The following is a 19,879-nucleotide window of genomic DNA, read 5'->3' as shown; positions in this document are numbered from 1 at the left end:
CTCCTGAGAAAGGCAGCCAGCCAGTGTGTAACATGTGCATTTATGTAAAACTTATAATCCAATTAACAATACAAAACCCAGTGATCACTCTATTATGGGAATACAAAGGAGAGAGGTGCCATGTTCTCAAAATTGCTCATGTGGAAAAAATGCAAATGGCGTGAAATGAGTGTGTCTGGTAATGTGTTTGTGTAAAGCCCCATACTGTGGCGCTAGACTGGAGCCGTGATGACTGTCTCTCTTACCTCTCTCTCCCTCCCTCTCTCTCTCCACAGGCATACTTCCGACAGGGTGTTGCCCTTCAGTACCTTGGTCGCCATGCCGACGCGCTGGCCGCCTTCGCCTCGGGGCTGGCCCAGGACCCCAAGAGCCTACAGCTACTGGTGGGCATGATAGAAGCCGCCATGAAGTCCCCATTACGAGGTACAATAATCCGTTGGTGTGTGTGTGTGTATATATATATGTGTGTTTGTGTGGGTTTAGTGTATGTATGTGTACACGCGTGTGTGTGTGTGTGTGCACGTGTTTCTGTGTCACTCTCTGTCTGCTTCACCATCTCTGCATGTTTTGTCCTACAACTGCCTGAAAGCCTGTCTCTGAGATAATCCTCACTCGCTGTCAGTCAATAAATGTGTTGGGGTGACTTTACCTGTCTGTCAGTTTTTCCACCCGTTTGGCAGGCAGACCATCTCTCCATCTGTCTGTCTTTCTGTCTTTGTGACTGACTGTTGGTGGTGTCAAGTACTTCCCTGGACTGTGAGGCCCGTGTAGCCTGCAGCTTCAGCATATCTGATTGTCAGTCGGGCCGATCACACATATAGATAGCCCTTTATCTTAATGAGCATCCAACAATGCTGCCATTGTCTGTGCCTGCCCCTGCGAAAACCTATTTCCTAAAGCCAAGTGGATTTATAAGTAGCTTATTCAAGCCAAGATTTTCACCAAAATGTACGTCGTCCGTTGGCCATTATCATCTGTGTTATATCAGCCAACTGCAGTGACCTGGCTTTCCATGAGTAGTCAGTGTGGGCCAACCTAATGGGCCTCAAAACAAACCTGGCAACAGTTTCACTTCAGCTGACCACTGCAGAGGATTTAATATGCTACAGATCTGGATGGCACAGACTGCCAACATAGACTGAGTCATCCTGCGGTCTTGCTTTGTCATCATCGGAGTCTACTGTTCCAAGCTGCACTGAAACTGTGCCTGTGAATAAACGCTGCCTTGTTTTATAATCCAAAATTTACTGAAGTGTACAATGAGATCAGTGAGTCTGAAAGGCTTTGTTCAGAGAGGAATCATTGTTTCTTTGATTGAATACAGCGCTCCTTTGAATCCCTGTTTGCAAATCACTACAACTGAATGCAGGAGAAAAAAAAAAAACCCAGAGAATAAAGAATGAAGAGCCCATCTGAGCGACATATAAGCCTGTCACTGGAACCCAAACAAGAAAAGGGTTTGGGTGTGGGCCCAGACCCAAACACCATGGATCGGAGTGGGTCCGCTCAGTAGGGGAAGACCAACTCTTAGCCCAAGCCATTTAATCTCTTAATTGTTTACCACATTTCCCACAGTGCCAGGCAGCCAGCGGGGGACCAAATCCAAGGTGTGTTGAGGAGAGGTAGCTAGGTCGAGGGATTAAGAGCAATGATCCTCTCAGAGGGGCTCCTGGCACAGGGGGACGATAATCAATGTTACGCCAGCAAACAGGGAGGATAATCAGTGTTACTCAGCCAAAACCCCTCTGATAAGTGAAAGGTAGGCGAGCGTTGCTTTCTCTCATTCTAGGCGAAAGAGTGCTATGTTCCTGCCAGCCTTGCTTATCGGCCACATAACACACCCCTCCCAGGATTCAGCTGGTGGATTACCTCGCCCACCAATTTCATTTTCACCCTACTTGGAGTTGAGCACCATCTTAGAGAACTTTCTTCAACACCTTGAACAAGTGGAATTTACTTTCAGCCACAAACATGGCTTGCCATATCTAGGCCTACATACAGTTACTCATTGTACTCAACTGGCTTTCCACCTGTTTGTTTTGGCATACTCTTGTAACAACGTTGTAATTACACAGAAAAATTGTAATCTGTTGTAATTACATTTAAATCTCTTATTCCAATTCAGCAATGGCTGTATTATTCCCACCAGTATATGAACTGAATGTTACTACCATGTTGCCAAGAATGAAAGAGATGATTGTATCTAGCTGTGATTGAAGTGTTCACTTATCTTAGTCATTTATCTGTACCACATCTCAATACACTGTCATGTTTTTAGTCTTCTCAAAGCACTTTTATGTTTATTTATTTTTGCCACCGAGCAGAGAGATCCAGCCGATGGTGTTCTTACAAAAAAAATAAAAAATCAAGGATCCAGGAAGACAAATAATGAACGTGAGCGAACAATTTCAAGGCACATGTCTTCAAGGACACAGTGTGTAGTGAATTCATCAAAGCGTGCTTTGTTGCCACATCGTATTTTAATATCACAATATATAATTCCCCAATACTTACTGTGTCATATGCAATTCAACTCTCTCTCTCTCTCTCTCTCTCTCTCTCCCCCTCTCTCACTCCCACACTTCCTTGCGCAGATCAAAGATTTTTTTTTCCTGTTATTCCAGAGTTAAGCAGCTATAGTGCTCTCATGTGACTCATACGGCATGTCTTTGTACTGTATTTCCCACAACAAAGGGCTTTCACAGAGGTGGAAACTACAGCAATCTCACCTCTCTCTCCCTCTCTGCCACCTCTGATCATCCTGGCAGCACTTCTTCCTCCAGTACCAGCGTTTCCAGGCATCTTCATCCACCTATGAATATCACTGAATGAGTTGCGGGAAATCAGTTCCATGCGATTTTCTCTATTTAACAGGGTGTCCACGGGGTCTTAAAAAGTATTAAAAAGTCTTAATCGCCATTTTATGAGGTATTACATTTTGTAGCTATTTTTTCAGTGTGAATAGCCTATTTGTCCAACGAGTTTGTGTGCTAAAAGTTTGCGTGAATTTATTTATTTTGCTCCTCACAACTACTACAACAAACTACAACCGGAAACAGTAATGCATAACCTGGAAGTTAAGAGACACCCTCTTGTGCACTGGGCGGCCTATCTGAATTGTGTTGTATTGATAACAGTGGTCCATAGAAGTTATCGCAAACTAAGACTGCTTAGTTTTGCAATCTCAAAATCAATGTATAGTAAATGTAAGTTAAAGGTGTGTCGCTGATGTAACCGGTTACAGCTCGAAGTGGCGTTGAGGTCTTAAAATATATTGAAAAGGTCTTAAAAGGTATTGAATTTAACTTCAGGATTCCTGCATATACCCTGTTTAATGAAGATGTGTTTTAGTATGCACATTTTCACATGGGTAATATTCCTCCTCCCATCACCCTGCTCCAGTTCTGTCTCTCGCTCAGCTGCTTGGGGCCAGAGAGGGTGCGAAGGGTCCATTAGCAGTTAATTATTGGATTGTTTTCCAACTCAAAAGGGGTTTTACACTTGGAGACCCATCTAGATAGACCGTTGCCCTAGAAGAGATGGTTTCGCAGTGTTGTAATTAGTGGAGTTAGACTGGATAGAGAGGACGCTTCCTGGTGGATCATTGCAGTCTCCATTCAGTACTCCTGAAGTGGCTGCTATAGAATTTTTATAAGCAGCTGATTTTCACGGTTAATACATGATACACTGGAAATTAAAATATTCCACATTGAAATGTTCTATCAAATAATAATTTGGAATCTGTAACATATTGGAATTTGATCCCCATAGTGGAATTGCTAGCCCCGTCCAGAGGTCAGGGTCAGCTATAGACCCTGGTAGGAGGGTTGCAGTGGCTTGCTCAAGGACACTTCAGCAGGGCGGATGCTTGCCAGCAGGGAGGGTTGAAACAAAGTGCTCCAGTTGAAAGGCTGCTTTACTGTGTCAACATGTCAGATTAGACTCTTCAGCAGAAGTTCTGTGGCAGCCAACTTACATGTACCAACCGATGGCCAGTCAAGAATCTTCATTTGAATGATGTCATCCAACTATCCAAAGAACTATGAATTTAAAAGTACAAATTTGTACCAATCCCACAGATGAAATGATAAAGCTCCTGAAATGGAAAGAGGACATGACTTAGTGTTATTGAGGTGACAAAGAAAGCAGAATCACTCTATGATACATGGCTTTCCCATTGCCACTATACTGCCATTACAGTATAGTAGGTATGGATGGCCCAGGCTGTAAAAGCCTCCTTAAGAAGAAAAGCCTCTGGAAATGGCTATATGTGTTATCTGTGTGCATGTCAATGAGATAGAGGTTGTAATGCTGGATTCATATCTGGATACAGGGCTCAGTAAACACTTTTGCTTTAGCTTTTGACTTGGTGTGTGTGTGTGTGTGTGTGCCTGTGTGTGTGAAACAACACACTCTGATGTTGTCATAACTACCTGTTTATGAATGCAGCAGCCATGACACCTTTTAAAAAAAGTATTCTCTCAGTGTTTGATTTATGACTCTGCTCTCTGTGTCGCTCTGAAGGCAATTACAAGCTATGAATGGATATTATATGCACGTACTGTCTCTGCAAGCACGACATTCTGCCAAGTGCTGGAACAGAAGTGATGCTCTTGAAAGAGCATCATCAATTATGCTTTTGAGTGCTTGTGTGGGGATGCATCTCATATTGTGTGTGTGTGTGTGTGTGTGTGTGTGTCTGGGTGAATTAGCATCTGTGCGGGTTTCCAAGAACTATTGAGTCTGTTCAGATAGTGTGACTCTGTACTTGTTGTTGTGCCTAAATATTTGTCTAAACAAATGAATGTCATGGTCCATGAGAAGTTGGGCCTTACCAGTAGTATGAAATGGATGCTATACAGCAGCCACACATTGCTACTTTGTACAGGCACAGTAACACCACACAGAGTCTTCTGTAAATCGCTTTGACCTAATTAGTAGCAACCCTGCTCAAAATATTTGCAAATATGGGGCCATGAGAATTCAGCATCCCCCTCAATACACTCCCATGCACGAATGCAAATACACCAACAGGCACACACAAATACACACGCACGTGTGCGCATCTCCCCCCTTTCCTGTTGTTCGATGCCGCTGTCTGCCAGAGGGCTGTATAATCTGGAGGGGCTGTGGATCCCAAATCCCGTGTGGCCCACCATTGATTTATGTCATTGTGTGCATTTTCAGCCTTCCCAAAGGTCACCTTGTGTGTCTCCTCTGCTCTGCATCCTCTGCTACTCTCCCCTGTGCATTAGCTGCAGTAGTTTCCCCATCACTCTTTAAACTCTATCTCAAAACCCACTCAGCCTTCTTTACTCTCTCAAACAGCCATATCGACTGACGAGAAGAGCAAACAAATATAATTTCACTGTGCGGTTTGTCAAGACAGTTGCCCACAATGGTCTAAACTTCTGCCATTTTTATACAGCGCTGTTGGAAATTGCCTTAATTACCTCAGTCGGAGTAGAAGGACCTGAAAATGGCTCATATGTTGGAGTTATTGTCAAATTGTCAGTGAAAGCCATCACTCAGCCAAGCTACAGGCTATGCTTATCTAGCCAGACAAAACACAGCCATTACTGGAGAAAAGTAGCATCTGAATTCAGACAGGAGTTGAGTTTTCAGTGAGGGATCATGTTGGTAAACATGGAACACAGTTACTGCAATCGACTTCAGATACTCACTATTTGTCAGTCACCAGTTCAGCACAGGTTTATATTTTGAAGTCTGTTTTCTAATCTTTCTATTACCCATGTCCTTCTTGTACAGAGTCTCTAGAGCCCACCTATCAGCAGCTGCAAAAGATGAAGCTGGACAAAAGTCCCTTTGTGGTGGTGTCTGTGATTGGCCAGGAGCTGCTGACGGCCAGCCACCACACAGCCTCCGTTGTGGTGCTGGAAGCCGCCCTGAAAATCGGCACATGCAGCCTCAAGCTACGCGGCTCCGTCTTCTCGGCCCTCAGCAGCGCCCACTGGTCCCTGGGCAACACGGAGAAGAGCACCGGCTACATGCAGCAGGACCTGGAGGTGGCCAAGACCTTAGGTAAGAGGTCCGGGCTGGGGAAGAGGGGATGTGGAGGTAGAGATACATTAAAGTTACATTAGAGCTTGTAGAGCTGGGTGATAGTGTACATCCTCCTGTCAACCAATCGATCCTCAATGTACCCAGAGGACTTCAACTGCAGTCTATTCTTTAAATTTGCAAGGAAGGGGCATCTTTCATTTTAAGTATAAGGTGGCAGTGCATTCCCAGTAGGAAGCAGTAGCACAAGACACTCAAATGGGACAAAACTAACACGCTCTGAAGAAGGCTGGGGAATGTCGGTTGTGTTTAGGCTATCTTTTGTGCTGGCTCTAAATACAATCTAACAATTTATGTCCCTGTGTGTGCTTCCCCATTTGAGTGTCTTGCACAAGGCTACATTTGAAATGACCAAAGATCAAGGTAGTTTAAATCGGCAAAAAACCTGCAAGATGGGGTGCCCTGGTGGCTCACCGAGTAGGGCGCGTACCATTTGGCTCAGGCCTTCCCGCAGCGACCCGGGTTCAAATCCGACCCGTGGTCCTTTGCTGCATGTCCTCCCCTCGCTCTCTCTCCCATACCTTCCTGTCTCTCTCTCACTATATCTCTCAAATAAAGCATAAAATGCCAAAAATAAATCTTTAAAAAAAAAAAAACCTGCAAGATAATTTTCACCTATGTTTTTGTTCCATCGCACCACCCTAGTGGCTATGTGTGGATACACTACATGATGTTTATATAGGAAGAGGAGAGACAGAATGAATGAGAAAAGAGAGGGAGATGGGGAAAGGAAGAAGTAAAGAAAGCAAGATAGAAAGTAAAAGAGAGAGAATAAGGTAGTATAGACTGGCTCCACTCTCCTGGCCCCCACACAGTTTGACACATGACTGGACAGAGCAGCTGGAGATAAGGAGCTGTGGTTCTCAGGTAGAGCGCAGAGGCTTAAGCTTTACTCTGGCCCTGTCTGTGGGGCCTTTCCGTCAGGCAGAAATAATAAGGCATTCCCCTCTCACCCCCCTGGTGCTTTGAGATCAACACTACCTGCTGTCAGTGAAGCCGCTCTACTGTGGAGAACTTAGAACGGCCACGTTCCCTTTTAAGGGCGTAGTGGCATGTCAGCGGCAAAGAGCCGGTGCATCACATCACTGCTCAACGGTGGCACAGGACTTTGATTCAAAATAACCACTACTTTACCATGCTCCGGTGGTTTTCTATTCATGTAGGGTCAGTAAATGTTCTTTGTTATCTCTTTTTCACTTCTCCTCTCTTTTGGTACCTCCTCCCCAGGTGACCAAACAGGGGAATGCCGTGCTCATGGGAATTTGGGCTCGGCATTCTTCTCCAAGGGCAACTATCGCGAAGCGTTGACCAACCATCGCAACCAGCTGGTCCTGGCCATGAAACTCAAGGACAGGGAGGTAAGAGACACACACAGGACCCAGCTCTGCACACGGGTTGGGGGACAACTCGTGGCGGTTTTGAAATCAGTTATAGCAGAACTGGAATGGACGGAGCATGCTGACTGTCATTGCTGAGGACAATGCATTGAGGTTATAAAGTTTCTTTGCAAGTCTCTTATCAGGTTGCAGGTGTGGGATTGTGCTGTGCCCAGCATTCCTTTGTATCGGCTGTTCAGAGGGTATCTGAAGGAGGAGGCTGAAGGACGCAGAGATGCTACTGCTCTTTGTCTAGCAAAAAAAAAAATGGGTGTGAAGTGGGTTAGGAGAACAAATGAAGGTGATGGGGGAGGAGAGAGGCAGAGGGAGTTGAAAGAAAATCCAATAGGATAGCCTTAAGTAGCAGCTGGCTAACCTTATTATCAATGCAAACCATTTATGCAGATATTATGCAGATATTTATCCGGTTCATGTTGCAGTAAGTCCGGGGCTTTGTAACATATACTGGTTTTGGAATGTAATTTACACAGATTAAGTTGTTTGGATGTGGGGCAGAGAGAGAAAGGGAGAGTGAGAGGGAAAGAGGGAGAACATGAGGGGGAGAGGGAGGAAAATGAGTTAGACAGACTGGTCTGCTTCTGTTCTGTGCCCTCTGTCTCTCTCACTCTGTCTCTGTCTCTGTTTCTCCTCTTCTTCTCTTTGTCTCTATCCCATTCACTTACTTTCTCTCTCTCTCTCTCTCTCTCTCTCTCTCTATCTCTATCTCTATCTCTATCTCTATCTCTATCTCTATCTCTATCTCTATCTCTCTCTCTCTCTCTCTCTCTCTCTCTCTCTCTCTCTCTCTCTCTCTCTCTCTCTCTCTCTCTCTCTTTCTCCCTCTCCCAATTTCTCTCTGTCTTCCTGACCTCTGTGGTCATTGTGGGGGGTGACAGGTGCTTGTTCCAAAACAGTTCCCGTCACACAAGGAGAAGAATGGCCGCCATTTCCCCTTCGTTCCTTATCCTCCCCGCCAGGCCGGCCGCTCTGCTTGTTTGTGTTCCCTGATATCAGGAGACATTTAAACAGTCCAGTCGAATGCAGCACAATGCACAAAGCCAAAACTAATGGGCCCCCTTGACATCTCTCCCTTCCACAATTTGAGGATATGCGCAGAGCAGAAGTATGATTATGAGACCGCAGACACTGGTGCCAAACACCTCTGTCTTGTAATGAGGTTAGAGAGAGAGGGGTGAGAGACATATACATACACATACATGGTCTTTGGTGTCTGGTTTGGAGGTCTGACTACCCTGCCCATAGTTGGCTGTAGCAGTAATTGGCCAGCCAGATGGCTGATTTAAGTCTTTGTGTGTGTGTATGTTTGTATGTGTATGTGTCTGTGTGTGTCTCTCTGTGTGTGTGTGTGCGCGCGCATGCCCGCTACCATACCCCCATATACAGATTAGTATGAGAACCTACTCCACTCCTAATGATATTCAAAACCTCCTAATAGCATCAAGCTGCCCTAACACGCTGTGTCCCTTTGCTATGATGCACAACATTTTCAGCCACCACCACAGACAATACAGCCCAATAGCTGGATACTGCTTACATGTTGCTTTTTATACCCTACATCCCCATGCACCCACCCACTCCCCCGCCCATTCAGCAAAAGTAGAAAGGGACCACTCACGTGAGAGTTGGAGGTGTTGCATCTTGTCCCAGGGCCACCAGGAGGTCATCACACAGCACTAATGGTTGCATCATACAGGACGTCCCCGTTGGCCCTGCACGGCCCTCCCTACTGCTCCCCCCTCTCGTTCCTCTGAAGGCCTCCTAATCAGAGTCATATGTGTGTCACACCACCTGGCCTCCCTCAGAACACACTGGAGCCTGGCGGATAGCTCATTACGGCTGGCCTGGTGTTTTTGTTTCTGATGTGGACTTATTATCTGGCCTTTCTGAAGCTGAGGTCACTTCCTAGAGGCCGGGAACAGGATGTTGTTCCTGAGTGGATTTCCAGTGGACACTCTACTACCTCAGCATGAGTAGTGACGGAGAAGAGAGAGACTTAGACCCACTCAGATCCCCAGTGATAAAGCAATATATGCCGTATGTGAATTGAAAGTACATTAAAGGAATACTTCACCCAAAAATGAGAATTTTGTCATTGTTTACTCAACCGTTTACCGGTGAAGTTTGTATGTCCACACAGCACACAGCAAGTTAGCTAGCACAGCTCAATGTCAGCCTTCTCCAAAACAACTGAAGTCACTGGGGATCGGTTCTTTAGAGTTCCAAAAAGGGCAGAAAAATTACCATAAAATTACTCCAAACATTTCATGCAGCATAATCCAAGTGTTCTGAGGCCAAACAATTGCACTGTGAGTCCAAAAGTTTTTGAAAGCGTTCACGCTTGTGCGTTTTGGAGAAGGCTGATATGTGGCACACTTGCTATGTGTTATATGGACATACAAATGTCACCGGTGTTTTGACTTACATGAGGGTGAGTAAATATTGACAAAATTTGTATTTTTGGGTGAGGTATTCCTTTTAATTAACCTTTTTGTCTTGGAGACCTTATTGAAATAATATAGATAGTGAAATGTTTGATGCAATAAATGGACCTAATGGACCATGTGGCTTTGACATGACATGGGATGTGGGTTTTGATTCTGCTGTACTATGGGTTTTGATGATGTGGATAAAAGGCTTGAAAAGTGATATTGACACTTTTGAATGAACTCTATGGACTGGTGTATACAGTGTTTGTTGTTTGTTGTGTGTGTGTGTGTGTGTGTGTGTGTGTGTGTGTGTGTGTGTGTGTGTGTGTGTGTGTAGGTGGGCGACCCAAACAGTACCCAGCTCTAGTCAGAGCCAACGTGTTGAAAATTCCTTAAAGGTGGCAATACAGTACATTTCACTAGCCAACATATACATTAGGGTATGTAGTATGTCTATATTCATTTGTATAATATTGATACTAATACTACTGATAATAATAAGAGTAGCAGTATTAACTCGTAGCTCTGGCTTACCACAACACTTTAGCGACTACCCTCTCCCCCCACGGTGCAGAGTGGCCTCTGTGTGATGGAGGAGCAGAGAGAGACACAAGACAGAGATCTCAGTAGGAGTGTTCTCTATAAATCAAGAGGCAGTACAGTAATTGGATCCTGTTTTTATCAGTAAAAGAACAGTGCATGGCCTCTCTTTCATCTGCTAATACCTTGGAAAAAGCCCTGGCTCTCTACAGCACAGCACAACAGGCAGGCCTAGTGTTGATCAACTGGCCTCTTGCCTGTAGCTGGTCACGGGACTCTGTGACAGTAATCAGACATCATGAATCTCACCAGGATACTTGGCTATAAGGATGGATAGCTTAAAAAAAAACAGGAAAAAAAATAGTAGGAAAAAGGTAGTTTATCTGAGCAGGGCGAGCTGGGGAAAAGCTCGAAGAGTGAGCGCTCTGTCATCCGCGACTGGAACTGGGAGCTGCGGTCCAAACCAGTGAGGTCATAGGCTAGCGTGAAGTTGGTGTTTTTCTTTAACTCGCTGCCTTTTGCAAATGTCCTTAGCAGATTTTCAGCTGTCATATATACTGCAAATAGAACATAAACACACTCCCTACTCTCTCTAGCCGTATGTGTCTTTTCCAACTTTTGTTATTGTCCCAGTTTCCACACCTGGCTTTATCCAAGGTCTGCCAGCAACCATCGTTAACAAAGGCCTTCTCTGTCATTCTGAAACAAAGCCGTTAAACTAGGTCTTCCCTCTCCAAACTCCCTTTTCCTTCCCCTCTGTTTGTCTGTGACGTTCTAGTCTTAAATAGTAGGTTTAACTAGAAAGAGGTAACCCCTAATTTGGGGTGTGAGTATTTAGGAGAAACTGAAGCGGGCTGGCAGTGGTGCAGTCTGTAATTACGTCTCGTGTGATGTTAAAAAGAGTTTCTCCTGCTGGCTCCCCCAACCCCAAGTTGAAATGGAAATCACAATCAGGGAAAAGTAAAATGGATTGAAGCAATGTTTTTTTTCCATAGGCTCCACTGTTCTAACTATCTATCTCCCACCACCATTCTCTTCTTTAACTCTGGCTTTGTTTATCTATGCTCTCTCCCTCGCTCCATCTGCTGAAAGGAATTTGCTCAAACTTTGCCCCTCACTCTAAAAGTGACATGGACCATTTCATCATGGGTGTTTATCTTGCTGCTAGTTTGGGGCTGTGCGGGTCCTGCTGGACCCTAGCTGGTATAATGAGGCTGAGAGCTGAGAGATGAGCTTCTAAATAGGGGGTGAGGATGAGGGCTAAGTGTGGGTGTTTCTGTTGTCAGGGTCAGGGTTTGTCAGTGTTTGTCAGCACTCTAGCAGAGGAGGGGATCATTAAGGAGTCATTAGGGGCCTGGACGTGTGCCTCCGCCGCCTTTCATGGGGCCCTCGCTAATGGGGGATGGCATGGGGGAGGACTTGGCACCCTTGTCTCTTCTTTGCACTCACCACTGCTCTGCTGATTGAGAAGGGGGATTTGGGGATGATTAGAAGGGCTAATTTAGCTGAAATGCTGCCCCACCTCGGGGGGGGAAGGGAGGGGGGCAGGAGGAGAGGGGTGTCAAACTAAATGAGAGGCAACACTCCTCTTGCTCACTGTGCACACTTCGTAGGGCAAGCTAGTCACTGTCGGTCAGCTGTTGATAGTGCTTCTCTAGTAAAACCACTATGAACAATAGCACCACATACAGAAGTAGCTGCTTCCTCGCCTCCTGTTGTGCTAGACTGAGGCACAGGGCTAGCCATGGTGCAGCAGCTCTAACAGCATGTCCAGCCCGCTGTGCCTTAATGACACACAGGCTCTCCTCGGCCCAGTGGTTCAGAACTGCTCTACAGCAGCTCGCTTAGTCATGAATCATGAGAGATGGACGGCAGGCAACAGCCAATGGGCCATGACCAGTACAGGGAAACAAGGATTTGTGTGTTTGTGTGCGTGTGTGTGTGTGTGTGTGTGTGTGTGTGTGTTAGTGGTCACACACATCTGTGTGTCTATGTTCCAGTGTCATGTGTGTGTGTCATGTATTGTACATGGAGGAAATCATGTGTCTTTTTGATTTCATGTGTCATTTGAATGTGTGTGCGTGTGTGTGAGTATTCTTCAATGTGTTTGCAAAGAAATATTAAAGACATTTTGCAAACAAATGTTTATTATTATATTATATTATATTATAATTATAAAATGCATAGGTGTGTGTGACTTAAGATGATTTTCCACCTTGTAGGTAGGTTTGAACTGGTCAGATTCAGGCTGCCTGGAGATTTATTGCTCTTAATTTGGTTGTTGCAGCATATACACATCACTATCAAATCAGCAGATGTGTGTGTGTGTGTGTGTGTGTGTGTGTGTGTGTGTGCATGTGCATGTGCATGTGCATGCGTGCGTCTGTGTGCGTGTCTAACTGATGCCTGTAACTATGATCTGTACATGGACAGGTTGTAGTGTAATGGAGTATGTGCTGATTTGCCCTGTCCCACAACATACCATTGACCCAGAACATGGAGTACTTGCCCGCTAAAGTGTGTGTATGCACAGCAAAAGCAAGGTTCATAAAAATTTATTTTGTGTGTGTGTGTGTGTGTGTATGTATGCAAACATGCCTTTATATGCTGTACATTTGCTGCATTCGAGGTGACGCAGTTTTGTGTCTCCCCCTGTGGAGCATTTGGAAGGCTGTCAGAGAGATGAATGAGTGCCGTTATATCGACTACTGCTCTCTGCCTCTCTGCTGCCTCCTCCCTCTCTCCTTCCTGCCTGCCCCATGCTCCATTTCTCCTTTCCTCCCCCCTTCCACATCACCTCCGCTTGCTTTCTTTTCTTCTCTTCCATCTCACACCTCCCTCATGCTTCTTCGATGTCCCCACCCCTCCTTTCTCCCTCTGTTCATCTCATTTTTCTCCTCTCTATCCCTCTTTCTATTATTCTTTCTCCATTTTACAGAGCCTCAGACCATGTCACCATATTATGTGGGAGAGTGCCCTTTAGAAAGTGCCAACACAATCCAATGTTAAAGGATTCCATGCTATAAGGGGCCTGGCTGTTTAAATTGGCTCTACAAAGCAGACTGCGCTATGGACTCCTACAGTCTGCTATATTTACTGATCAAAGCGTCAATAGAAAAGCATCACGAGCCCCGCTGTTTATGCCACTCCAACAACACCTTAATCTAAACACTGCATGGCCTTATGTAGATTGAACTGCTCACAGTTGGGAAGTTGAGTAATTTGTCTTGAACATTACACCTTGTCTATCTTTTTCTCCCTTGCTGCTGCAATCAATGGCAATTCAGAGGGACAGATTACAGAACAAATAAACAGTGACATGGTCACAGGAGACCCGCTCACATCCCGATACGCTGTTGTGGTGTGCTCTATGATTATAGATGACAAGCAACAGACACAAAGATAGTGTTCATCAGAGGGAGGAGGGGGATTCAGCTGACTCCTTGGGGTTTCCACTGCACCATAGGACACTGAGTACGCCACAGAGATTTTAATCATTAGGAAAATCAAACGTCCGATCATTAATCTTGGCAGAGGGATTTGATGTCATGCGGCGAGAGGGATGAAGAGGGAAAGTGCCAACTCATCTTCCCTTGATAACGGCTGACGATAAGGGATAGAGCCCGATTAAAGGCGTCAGCCAGCGGAAAGTTAGTTCACATGGCTTTGATTGCACGTCAGTGTAGCCAATTGAAACGCTCCCACCCCCATTTCTTCCCAATGTTGTGAGGGTTCTCATTATAGTTCCCTCAGATCCCCCCCCCCCCACACACACACACACACACACACTCTTTCAAGAGAGCCTGTAGAAGCAGTCCGGAGAGGCTGCCTAATCTGTTGGCTCTCTACCTCCGTGATTAATTCATTATCTGCACTCATCATCTGAATTCTCATTAGTCGGTGAGTACTACTGGTACTGGTGCACTCGGGGTGCCTTTTCACCAGTGACCAAACATGTATCTCATAGTCCAGGCTCATGGCAGACCTCCCAGCCAAAGGTAAGTGGTGTGGGTTTGATTCTCCAGCCTGGCCCTCCCTCCTCCCCCTCCCCTCCGGCCTCCGTCCAGCCCAGCCCTCATCCAGGCTGGCCAGAGAGCCATTTAAAGCTCTGGAACTGCATCCCTTTCTCCAGGCCGATCGATAGTGGAGCTGTCAGCAAGACGAATGGAGGCTTTAGGAAGTCCATTTTAATGAAGGAGAGGGAGAAGGAGCAAGGGAAAGAGAGGTACTTGGGAGAGGGGGGGCAGATGGAGAGAGGTAGAGTCACAGAGGGGAGTTATGCAGGGAAGGAAGGGAAGGGGAGAGAGAAAGGGAAAGGGAGAGACAGCGAGAGAATGTGTGTGTATGTGTTTATTGAACGTGTGTGTAGAATTATGTGTGCACCGTGTAATACAGTCTACAGAGACAGGGGTTGGGGGGCGTGGACTGGGTTGATTTAGCTACAGTAAGACCTATTTCTAGCCCAGCAGTGTGAAATGGCTCCTTAGATACAGTAACTTGTAAAGCACACCCCAACACAGAAACCCATATTACTGGACTGAGGGGATTTCATCTGGCCGGCACACCAAGACCACATCAAGTCCTCTGGCTCATGAATCATGTCAGCAGCTCTGTGGTAAAAAGATATTGTTGTGACAGGGGAGAGCTACAAATCCAAGGCAACTCCCTCTACAACTGCCCTCAACATAACCAACACATTGGCTTGCATCAAAAGATGTGTGTACATTTGCATTCAGATTGTGTCCTCTGGAGCAGACTTGAGCATTTTTAACAAATTTTTTGTTGTTTTTTTTTTGTTTTTGTTTTTCAGCCTATTTAATAGGCTTTCTGAGCCGATACCCTTTGCTTTACGTCAATATGCAGAAAAAGCTGCATGATAATGGATGATTAGGAGCTGAGGTCAGAGGTTGGGGACAGCCAATGGTGTAGACGGACAATGTCCTCCGGGCTCTGCTCTAGCCAAACCCTGATTTCACTCATTGGAGCAATTACTGGCCCTGATTAGTCACTGTGACTATGTGGAAATGGTTATCGATTTATGCACGTAGCCAAATACTGACTGCAGCCAGGGCTCTCCCCACCAGGAGTGGTCAGTGCTGTGACGCATCCGTGGAACTCCGACCGACAGGGGAAAGAAGAAACTGGTTCAGGGAGTAAAACCAAAAACCAAAACACAATAAAAGCTCTATTTTTGTAGGAGCAGAATTTTAACTGGGAACACAAGTGATTTCTAGCCCAGAAACCAGTTTGTAACATTGTTTTATGTCGCAGCATTTACTAGTTTTAGTTGTCAGTGTTCCCTCTTCTGAACAGTGACCACAAAAACATGAAAGCTTCTTTTCGGTCTTGCCTTTTCCTCTTCACTCTTAACTCTATCCTCCCCCCTGTCTGTCCCTCTGTCTATGGGAGCGAGCCATGCGGGGCGTTACCATGTTACCTCAGCTGGGGACCATGGTGTTAGCTTTCTCTCATTCTGCCTTCATGCAACGTGTGGATTCTGTTTTTTTTCACAGTGCATTTGCATTGTTAGGCTTTTAAATGTTCAGACTTGAAAAAAGAAATTAAATTACTCATAAGTAAGTAGTTGGTAATGAAATGGACAATAACAGCAGTTTGTGGCTCACTCCACAGAGGATGAATCTTAACTAAAGCCACAAGAAGATATGTGCATAACATTATAGCTACTATAACTCATTTGAAACAAATTCAAGCAAATGAGTGCATAACGAAGCAAAAGCAAAATCATTGGTTCATATCCTGCTTCAAATGACCAGTACATGAGATATGTATATCAGAAACACACAGCATAGTGACAGAGAAAGGAGCTAAGTTGTTCTTTCTCATTGTGCAGTATGTATACTGTTCTCCCTCCCCATTCCCCTCTGTCTGAAACAAGATACATTTTAGGGAAACGGCCCTCCTCTTTCTCTTCGTTCTCTTTCTCAGATCTTAAAGAGTGAAGTCAAAGATGGGAACAAGATTAGCGCTCACCGCTCGCCCATCTGTAAGCTAGAGATGAGCTTGTCCTCAGAGAGATAGTGAAATTCAGATGGTGTGGTGGAGGTTAGGAAAGAGTCTGTGTGTCTGCATGTGTGTGTGTGTGTGTGTGTGTGTGTGTGTGTGTGTGTGTGTGTGTGTGTATGTGTGTGTGTAGGGGGAATGGTTTCTGTATTATGAGGGAACAAGGGGTCTCCCAGAGAGAGAGGTCAGTGCAGCTACAAGCGTTTGATGTTTGCATTATATATAGCTGCGGCACACACTGGGATGTGGGATACAGCATTTTTGCAGGGTGAGGAAATGGTCTTCTGCAAGACTCCCTGACACCACGCCAAAGACGGGGATTATAGCTCCTCAGTTTGGTCAGGCTCAAGCCTCCTAACAACCCCTATACACTAACTGCAAAGACTTGCACTCTCTCCCTCCCTCTGTCTCACTCTCCTCTCGTCTTTTAGCTTTTGTCCCTAGTTACAGCAGTGTCAGCATTCTTGTCCCTGTGGCACAGTATCCAAACCTTCCCCGCTCTCTCTTGGATGGGAGCCCTGTGTCTGTATGAGGAGGTGGAATGTGTCTGTGTGGAAAGCACTCAGAGAAAGCAATAAAATGGAGAGAAAATACGAGGCCCCAAGTGAGTGAAATGAAAGTACTCCATCTTAGGAGGGGATGGAGGCCTACGGGTTTTGCCTATACTTGACCTTGCATCGCACACAATATGGTCTCTAAATAACAATGGAGGCAATCGTTTGTTGGCTGCACATCAACCCCAGAAAATGCTCCTGAATGCGCTGTCTTAAACGGAGAAAAGGACAACATAAAACTGTGATAGTAAAATATTCAGTGGAAGGCCCAGAGGTATAGACTGCTCTTCTCTGGTATTCCTGTCTGACTGGGACTTGTGGCCAGGCTCAATTTTGAGAAGCTAGTGGCTATTGCTGGTGCTGTCAACAGTTCTAATTGCAGCCATTGGCTTTAGCTTGTGGCAAGCTGTGGCCACTTCAGGTTGGAGGGAGTTGAGTCTTTTGGTGCCACACAAACACACATTAACACACACTGAATGGAAAACTCTTCTAGTGTTGTTTTGTGTCTGTGGAGGTAATCTCCAGTTTTATGATGTTCCTGTTGTTAAAATTCTAAGTTATTGTAATGTGATTGGTATGTTGGTATGTATGGATTGGTTTGTACAGTATGTGTGTGAGCTATCAGACCTGCTTCTACGGACTGTGCATAGCTGCTTGTGTGTTTACTTGTGTTTGTGGTGTTGATGAACTGTGTTTGCATTTGTGTGTGTGTAATGAGTTCGGCATCTGAATATGTGCACGGGCACGTTTTTGACTTCATTGCCTTTCAGAGAGGCTTAGCGTGATTAGGGTAGTGTGATCCTCTGAAGAGTTAATGATGAGAGAAGCAGTGGCTCCACAGAGGCCAATCACACACCAGCCTCTGACAGCACGCTGAGGCTTATCTCTCTCTTTGTGTGTGCGTGTGTGTGTGTGTGTGTGAGCGCACGTACAGAGCATGCCGCTGTGTGTTCATGCGTGCGAACATGTATGATGGGATAACAGCCTACATTTCTCATGTGGTAGTGTTCGTTATCATCTACCCCGAACACCATTAGAATATGCATGATCCCTTTGTCTGAACAGTTGACATTTGGGGGTTTATGGACATACAAAGCAGAATCCATAATCATATGGCTTCATTATTCCAGTGTCAGACATAGATCCAGCACGGGAGGGGCTCTTGGTACCTCCGGGTCTAGTTCAGGGCTCCGGAACACATTGAAGGAAGCCGATGGCGGCTCGCTCCTCCCTGAGCTCCGGGGGACTGACTGACAGGCTTAATGACACTGCCGGGGTTACAGCACGTCTCCAACTCATTTTCGGATGTGATTGAAGTTCGCAGTGGGTAGCTTTTCATCAGTGTTGAGCAGACAAAAGGGATCTTTTCTGTGTTGTCTTTGTATGTGTTGCACACACATAGACACACAAACTGCACGTTTGTGTGTGTGTGAGAGTGTTTGCACATGTACGCCTGTAGCTCTGAAGAGATGCGCAAGAGAAAAAATCATTTTATGGGTTGTTATCCGGGCTGTGCCGGAATCTCAAGTTCCCAGAGATGATGAGTATTGTATGGGCCCGTCTCCAGTGTGTACTTGTTTATGGCCTACCATATATGTAGTTACAACACTGACGTACTTGCAGGCAGACACTGTCTGAACACAGGAGACTGCGCAAACAGGATTATATGTCTGGGTCAGTGTGTCATTAAACCAGGCTGTCTTTGTGTAGTAGTAGTCCACAAGCTAACCTGTTATGGGCAGTAACAAGATAGAAAGAGAATATTGTTAAAGCCTAATTACACGGGTATAAGGGTAATGTAGTGTGATCTGACGCAGAGCGTGATAAGAGTCCAGCCTTATTTAGTCTTCATCAGGTTGTGCAGTGTATCCAGTGGCCATGCCGCTGGCGGTCCCTGGCCAGGCTCTGGTTCCAGCCCATCTCAGGTTTGGTCTGAGCCAGTTGTGGCTGCAGATGTGGGATGAGTCATGTAATAGTTGTTGGTGTTGGCTTAGCTGGATTCCTAGCCCCCTCCTCCTTCTTTCCCACCGTTCCCTTCTCTTCTCATTTCCGCCCTTTCCCTTGCTCCCTTTTTCTTTGTTCCTCTCAAATCGCCCTCTCATCTTTGTTAGTGAGCAGTTAGGCTTATGTTATGGCTATGAGGCCTGCATCCCGTCACTTCATGGCAGTGCATGAGTGGGCTTGTGATTGCTCCATCACTCCAGTGTTAAGAGGCCAATCTAACACATACATACACTCTCATCGATAGACATACATCCACTTTACTTTCAGCTACACTGGTGCTTTTCCTATCATTCTTGCTCTTGACTGGTGGAAGTTGAGTTAGATTGGTGATTATGTGTCTGCTTTGAGTCAGTAGACACTTAGCCCTCTCTCAGCATACAAAGTGGAGAAGAACCCTAATCTGCCTGAGTATCCCCCAATCAGAGCTCTTCCTTTTTGCTTCAGCTTGTCCTTAGTGGGCTGCAGAGAGTTTAGCACAGCCAAGTGTTCCTCCTACACTGGCAAATCCCTCTGCTTACATTGCGTGACCTGAACACAACAGGCATTCCAGAAAAATCAGGCCTTTAAATTCCAACACAGTCCCTGCAGAGTGTTTGGTAAACATATTCCCCTCTCCTCACTCCTCCCTCTTTCTGCTTTCCCTCTGCTCTCCTTCCTTATTCCCTGTCTCTCCATTAGGATGTGTATCTTTTTTCTTTTTTTTTTTTCTCTGAAAGCTTTTGTTGAGGGAGCAGAGACAGATGTGTGTGTGTGGGCGCAGGGTAGGGTGGAGCTGCAGACCAGGGGCTTTAGGAGCAGAAAGCAGCTCTAAGTGAAGGTGCGTCTCTAGACCTCAGGTGGCCAGGCCGGGATGCCC

General features: G+C 45.7%; 1 protein-coding gene across 1 annotated transcript in view; it reads left to right on the top strand.

Moving 5' to 3' along the window:
• LOC139645421 (tetratricopeptide repeat protein 28-like) overlaps positions 1 to 19,879 on the top strand; it is a 171,229-nt gene that overhangs the window by 104,074 nt on the left and 47,276 nt on the right. Inside the window, exons 3-5 of the mRNA XM_071521123.1 lie at positions 276 to 423; positions 5,770 to 6,042; positions 7,309 to 7,439. Of these exons, the coding sequence (XP_071377224.1) occupies positions 276 to 423; positions 5,770 to 6,042; positions 7,309 to 7,439 (552 nt within the window). The remainder of the gene's footprint in view (positions 1 to 275; positions 424 to 5,769; positions 6,043 to 7,308; positions 7,440 to 19,879) is intronic.

Source organism: Centroberyx affinis, unplaced genomic scaffold (genome assembly GCF_046629955.1).
Source record: "Centroberyx affinis isolate AG114_WGS23_722 - 3 ecotype Tasmania unplaced genomic scaffold, CSIRO-AGI_Caff_v1 ptg000859l_1, whole genome shotgun sequence".
Taxonomy (NCBI): Eukaryota; Metazoa; Chordata; class Actinopteri; order Beryciformes; family Berycidae; genus Centroberyx; species Centroberyx affinis.
This window is presented reverse-complemented; position numbering and strand designations above follow the sequence as displayed.